This window comes from Echinops telfairi, unplaced genomic scaffold, assembly GCF_000313985.2.
Source record: "Echinops telfairi isolate 266 unplaced genomic scaffold, ASM31398v2 ScPeMD7_7453;HRSCAF=8491, whole genome shotgun sequence".
NCBI lineage: Eukaryota > Metazoa > Chordata > Mammalia > Afrosoricida > Tenrecidae > Echinops > Echinops telfairi.
Window position 1 is genome coordinate 1,124,497 of NW_022111353.1, and position 5,988 is coordinate 1,130,484.

The window sequence follows — 5,988 nt, forward strand, 5'->3', positions numbered from 1 at the left end:
AAAAATAATAATAAACTGAAGGGAAAAAAAGGGGGTGGGAGAAGAAACTGAAGACAGAATTAGTAACCCAGATGAGAAACCTGTAGAAATTAACCAATAAGCAGCAGAGAGATGAAATGGAGAATATGAAAGGCAATGTTATGGATCAATCAATCAATATGTGTTGCAAATGCATATACCTATGGTTGTAATTCCTGTAAACCTGCTGTAATCCCTCCTGGGAATGTTTTTCTTTGTTATGGTAATGGGGGGGGGTATTAATGTAGAACCTAAATACCAAACTCATTGACTTGATGACGCTGACTCAGAGAGTCCCTATCGGACAGGGTAGAACTGCCCCTGTGGGTTTCCATGACTGTAACTCCTTATGGAGGTAGAAAGCCCCGCCTTTCTCCCACTGCGTGGCTGATGGTTTCAAATGGCCGACCTTGTAGTTAGCAACCCAACATATTACCACAACATTGGCAGGGCTCTTAAATCCATCTCTTGAGGCAGAGATGGAGGAGGGCAGTACCATGCCACCTGAAGACCGGGCAGGTGCCATGCCACCTGAAGACCGTAAGAAGAGAGGAACAAGCAGCTTACGCAAGAGGAGGGAGGGCCTCTGACAGAGCTGGTGCCCTGAACCAGGCTGCCAGCTTCCTGACCTGTGAGAGAACAAATGTATCCCTTAAAGTCACACATGTGAGAAAAGTCCATTCAAAGAAATAGGGAATAGAAGATTTAATATACAGCTAATTGCTGTTTTTCTTCTGGTTGGCTCGCTCCTCCTATGGGTGTGAACGCTATGACCTTTCAGAAGCAGATTACCAGGCAATTCTGAGAGAGTTCTAACATCCAAACTTTCAGCTAGTAGTCAATCAACCATTTAGGACACCCAGTGATGCCTTCCACAAGCAGTTAGAGGCCCAGAAGGTGAGGATAAGCATGCGGGGAAAGCAACATTCAATGAGCTCATGATAAACAGTTTCATAAAGCTGATGAAATGAAAATCAATCCCCGGTTTTCTGGACTCCACCCAATTCCAAAGAGGATACATAAATGTTAAGGCATAACTTGATACTTGTAATGAAACTACAGAATACCAAAAAAGTTCTCAAAACCATTTAGAGTTTCCTTACTTTACATCAAACTAAAGCTAGCTTTATTAGAGCTCAAGCAGACCGTCTCGGCCACGAAGCAATCTCTGTCTTCTGTGTATTTTCATCTCCTTCTAAAAACTTTTAAAAGGTTTAGTTGTTTGGCTACAAGCGGTTAAGAATGAGTAGAGGGGTGTGAGACGAGATCAAAGAAAATCATTTTTCTTTTTGTAAAAAACAAATCGCTGAGAATGATGAGGGCAATGAATGTACAAATGTGCTTTACCCAATTGATGTATATAGTATGGATTGTGATAAGAGTTGTATGAGCCCCTAATAAAATGATTTTTTAAAAAACCCCAAAAAACATAAATCGCTGTAGTTATTTGGTTAGCAAACAGAGGGCAAATGTCGGAGGGTAAGAAGCGAATACTTACCTGCAGTTGGTACAGGTGTAAAAGACGGTCTGTCCCTCATCAGCTGAACGCATCTGCCTGGTGTGGTAAGCCATTCCCTCGTGACCACATCGAGAGCAGCGTCTGTCAATCTGGGAGTAAAGGCTGAGCTAGGGGAGGACTAGTCATAGCTACAGGAAGGCCAGAGGAACCAAGGAAATTAAGCTGAAAAGAGATAAGGACCTTCCCTCTGAGCCAGCAGAGAGGAAAAACCTCCCTCTAGCTGCTGCGTTTTTTTGGATACATGACAATTCAATTTATTATGGATATATATACATACACATATATATATCCTGTGATCATAAACATTAGTTCAGGAACTACATTTTCCCTTACCCCGCCCCCACCCAGTATGTATCTGAGAAAAATGATCCTGACTGGTTGATTAAAAGTCAGATTTCCTTTTCAAATTTTTCTTTTTTGCTATTTTTCAACATTTTTATTGGCACGCAACTTCCATATCACACAATTGAATAATTCAATCATCCAATCATATCAAAGGGAATTGTACAATCGGCATCACATCTGCCTTAAAGCATTCCGGCCCATCATGGTGAAATCGCTTTTAAAATGAGTTGGGAATTCAGGATCAGATCTAGGGTCCCCTCCCTCCTTCATTATGTACTCCCCAAATCCCCTTTCCCTCCTATTGCCCACCCCTCACCCCTGCATTCCCTACAACACCTTGTTTCAGTTATTATCATTATACTTCCTCTTGCCTAGCTTCTTAAAAGAATCAGGCCATCACTCCCAACAGGCCTGTCTGCTCTAAAAGCCTCCCTTTCTCGGATCTTTGCAACAACGCCTTCCGCGATCAACAGCTGGCGACTTTGTAACTTACCACGGGTCCCTGGAACTCTGGACCCTCTTCCACCGACGGGGGCAGGGCAGCGCCCAATTCGTGGAACACAACGGACGTTTTCACGACTTTCCCTTCGAAATCTGTACGAGAGGGGAGAGCTGTTTGTGGCGCAGAACGGAAGGTGGCCCTAGCCGTGGTGCTCAACCTTCCTATTGCTGCGACCCTTGGATAGTTCATGTTGGGGTGACCCCCCCCCCCGCCAACCATAACATTATTTTCGTTGCGACTTCATCACTGTCATTTTGCTACTGTGATGAATCGGGCGACCCCTGTGAAAGGGCCGTTCGACACTCCCCCCCCCCAGGGGTCGCGACCCACAGGTTGAGAACCGCTGCAAGGCTCCTCATGGGGGTTGACCTGGAGGCGTCGCCCCTGGACACAACGTGCTAGAGCCCCAGGCCCATCTCCGGCTCCAGGGTCTCCCTTCCCCGCCCTTGCAGGACCCCAAGCCTCCCCGCCGGGCCGCCGAGCAGGAGCGGCTCACCGCGCACGTGGAGGGAAAAGCCGCAGCGAGCACAGGTGACCGTGTCCTGAGCCCCCGGCAGCGGCAGCACCGAGCCGCAGTCCGGGCAGAAGTCCAGGTCGGACTGGAAGCTGGAGCGGGTGTCGGTGAAGTCCATGATGGGACTGGTGGTCGAGGCTTGGAAGGCGGCAACACGAGAAGTGTCTCCAACGCTCCCCCCTCCGAAGTCCCTGGCCCGTCCCAGAGCCTAGGTATCCGGTGCCCGAGCTCTCCTCCCGTGCACATCTACGGCCACGGAACCCAAGTGTCGGGGACACTCAGGCCGGTCGGCAAGCCGGGCACTCGGAGCGCAGGCTTCCGCTGGGAGGAACGAGAAGCAGCCGGCTCCCTGGCTAGAGCGTCCGCTCCGCCCGGACGGCTGGGCAGCGAGTGCGGCGGGCTAGAGCGACAAGGCGTGCCCGCTCGCGATTGGCTGTGACGTCACGCGCACTATTGCGCAGATCCAACCGGAGGGCCTTCGAGAAGGAGGTCTCGGCCGGGAATCCGGAGTGGGTTCTCTAGCTTGGTACTTGACAGCGGTTAAGAAGCGGTTAATTTAAGATACGTTTCCGGCTACGCCAGGATGTTTAAAGTCTTGGCTTTGCATCCTACCTGGACCCAGTCGCGGGGAGCTTTCCCCTTAAAATCGCATTCGCCTTTGCATACTTACTGTGCTGGTCTAGACTAGAGCATCGTGTTCCCGTTTCTGAGCCATCGTGCGGCTGAAAGCAAAGCTTGGGCCTGGCATTTCTCGTATCCGGGGCTTCTCCTACCTCCAGACGCCTGTAGCTAAAGCAAGGCTAGTATTAGAGGGCAGTGTTTATTCTCACCTGCTGTCTGTCTCCTTGAAAAATAGAAACTGAAGCTATCCCTCCTCAACTCTTTTAACGTTGGAAAAACATTCAATGAGTATTCGCACTGGTTAATTACTGTCGTAATTTAATAGAGAGACACGCTTTAAGTCAGGACACTTTCGCAAGAAAAACTCACGGTGTATTCCATAATGTATGAGTACCTGTGCCAGACTTGGAACAGAAGCTGGGGTTGCGAAGTCAAACACAACTCCGATCTCAACACAACTGAATAGAATATAGTGACAGTACAGTTATAGATTTAAAGGTGACAGGTCAAGGTCAAGGCATTGCCAATAGATAGGCATTGCATGTATGCTTGATAGAAGGCTGGGAAATGTTTAGTTAAAATAGGAATACAATACTTTGGAGAAAGATGGCTAATCTGATATGGTTAATCAGCAACCATTAATTTTAAGAACTAGGAAGTAATTTGGGCTCACAGATTTTAGTTAAATACTAGGTTTGGTGCCATATAAGAGAATAAAAAGTTCTATTTTAAAATCTAAAAATAGGTATGTATGATCAGACAATATAAGTGCACCTAAGAGGTCAGTGTCACAGAATTTTTATTTCAGATTCTCTTTGATAGACCTGACAGGTTAAGTCATCCTTGTTGATATAAACCTAGCCATCGTTTATGAGCCTAAGTTTCAGTTGACAAAAGGATGCCTCAAAATACGAAAAGTGATATATGGATATTTTTATGTAAACCATGGTGACTTTTCAAATGAGTTGTAGAAATAACGGGGCTTCTGTTTGGAAGAAGACAAACTTATGGTGTAGACCAAGAAGAATTCATATGGAATCAGGGCTTGGCCTATTGTGAAATACAACTGCCAATTACTCTCCATATTTGGAGCATGTGCTAAAGCCTTCCACATCTGACTCACATTTGTTCTTTTAACCTTGGTAAGCCTGAGGCAGGGTTTTGTCTATGTCTCTGTGTTAAAAAGTAACCAACCAAGACAGGGGTTAAGTTACTTGCTATCAGTCAGGTTACTTTTAATCAGTCACACATGCAGGAAGTAGTAGAATTAGGATTCAACCCTGCCCTTTCTGGCTCCCAAACCCATGCTTTTAACCATAAATCACGTGAACATAGGCACAGAGATGAAATATCAGTCATCAGAGTAGCTTCAGAGTGACCTCACAGTAAACTCAGATCAGACCAGGAATGACACACAGAAGGTTGGAAACCTTCCATTGTGTTGCCGTCAGCCTATCCCATAAATAAACCTAGTGTAACTGCAAGTTCCCATCCTGAGGGGTTCAACAGTGAAGGGCCTCACCATGGATTTAGGGTGAAGGATGACTGGTAGTATCAGGGAGATAAGTAGAGAGGTGGGCGATCAAATACAGACACAAGATTAGAGGCCAGCGATGCTGTATGTGCTGATAGAGGCAGAGAGGGACCGGCTCAAGAAAATCCAGAAAGAGCATGAACTGAGAACATGGGGAGTTAGGCTTACCCCAGATGAAGAAGGAGATGAGGAGACTGAGGAATCACTCGGTGTGTTGACTCGACAGAATGCCAAGAAGACTGTTTCTCCCCTCTTCCAGTCCAAGATACAAGATGTTGAGTGGTTCTGTTCGAGCCCACAGAAGAAGTACGCTTTTTTTAGTTCATGTGAAGGGGAAGTCTATCTCTTACTAGAAGACCATTCGTTATCCTCTCCTGCAGGGATGAAGTGGTTTCCCAGAGGAGAAATGGCCCTGAGAGCAGATTTTGCTCCTTGTGAGGCTAGTGCCCCTGGCTTTGGCCCAAACGGGTTCCTTGACTCAGACATTATTTGGGCAGATGTGTCCTTAAATTTCTGCGGGGGAAGAATGAGGCTCTCTCCTTCCGGAAAGGTTTAAAGCATTGGAAACCCTCAGGAGCAGTTCTGCTCTGACCTAAGGGGTCTCTAGGAGGCAGTGGCAGTTGGCGGCACTGGGTTCGAATCTCTCTTTGCCTTTTCTATTCCAGATTGGCCTGGGCTAAGGCATCTACAGATCCTCGGATTGCTGAAGGCCAGCAGTCACCACTAGAGAAAAGGATTCTGGTGAGCAAATTATCTTCCCACCGTGTTGTTTGTAAACTCGAGAAGACATAATATTTTTTAAATCTTTCAAGAGAATTTTCAGGCAGTATGTCTGCCCTGTCAAATATTTCCCAGCTCTAGCCACAGTGGCAAAACAAAGTCTCCTTTCTAAAGCTCCAGATACTGTATTTATTTATTTATTTATTTATTTATTT

General features: G+C 46.4%; 2 protein-coding genes across 2 annotated transcripts in view; one reads left to right on the forward strand and one right to left on the reverse strand.

Annotated features, from left to right (window-relative positions):
- Nucleotides 1-1,477: 1,477 nt before the first annotated feature.
- On the reverse strand, nucleotides 1,478-3,180 carry POLR1H (RNA polymerase I subunit H). The gene is made up of 3 exons (XM_004717298.2): nucleotides 2,881-3,180; nucleotides 2,376-2,476; nucleotides 1,478-1,626 (listed from the first exon to the last, which is right to left on the reverse strand). The coding sequence occupies exons 1-3, from the start codon at nucleotides 3,014-3,016 to the stop codon at nucleotides 1,513-1,515; spliced, it is 351 nt and encodes a 116-aa protein (XP_004717355.1). The 5' UTR covers nucleotides 3,017-3,180; the 3' UTR covers nucleotides 1,478-1,512.
- Nucleotides 3,181-5,032: 1,852 nt separating this feature from the next.
- Nucleotides 5,033-5,988, forward strand: part of LOC123522658 (putative uncharacterized protein ZNRD1-AS1) — a 4,555-nt gene continuing 3,599 nt past the window's right edge. The window contains exons 1-2 of the mRNA XM_045298723.1: nucleotides 5,033-5,359; nucleotides 5,719-5,794. Coding sequence (XP_045154658.1) covers nucleotides 5,133-5,359; nucleotides 5,719-5,794 — 303 coding nt within the window. The 5' untranslated portion in view covers nucleotides 5,033-5,132. The remainder of the gene's footprint in view (nucleotides 5,360-5,718; nucleotides 5,795-5,988) is intronic.

Bases quoted from the DNA above. Each gene is read 5' to 3' on its own strand.
- POLR1H (XM_004717298.2), bottom strand. From the start codon at position 3,016: ATGGACTTCACCGACACCCGCTCCAGCTTCCAGTCCGACCTGGACTTC. The intron at 2,477-2,880 runs GTGAGCCGCTCC...CCTCTCGTACAG, and splicing joins CTTTTCCCTCCACGTGCGCG to ATTTCGAAGGGAAAGTCGTG. The intron at 1,627-2,375 runs GTAAGTTACAAA...CTTTACTCCCAG, and splicing joins CAGAGTTCCAGGGACCCGTG to ATTGACAGACGCTGCTCTCG.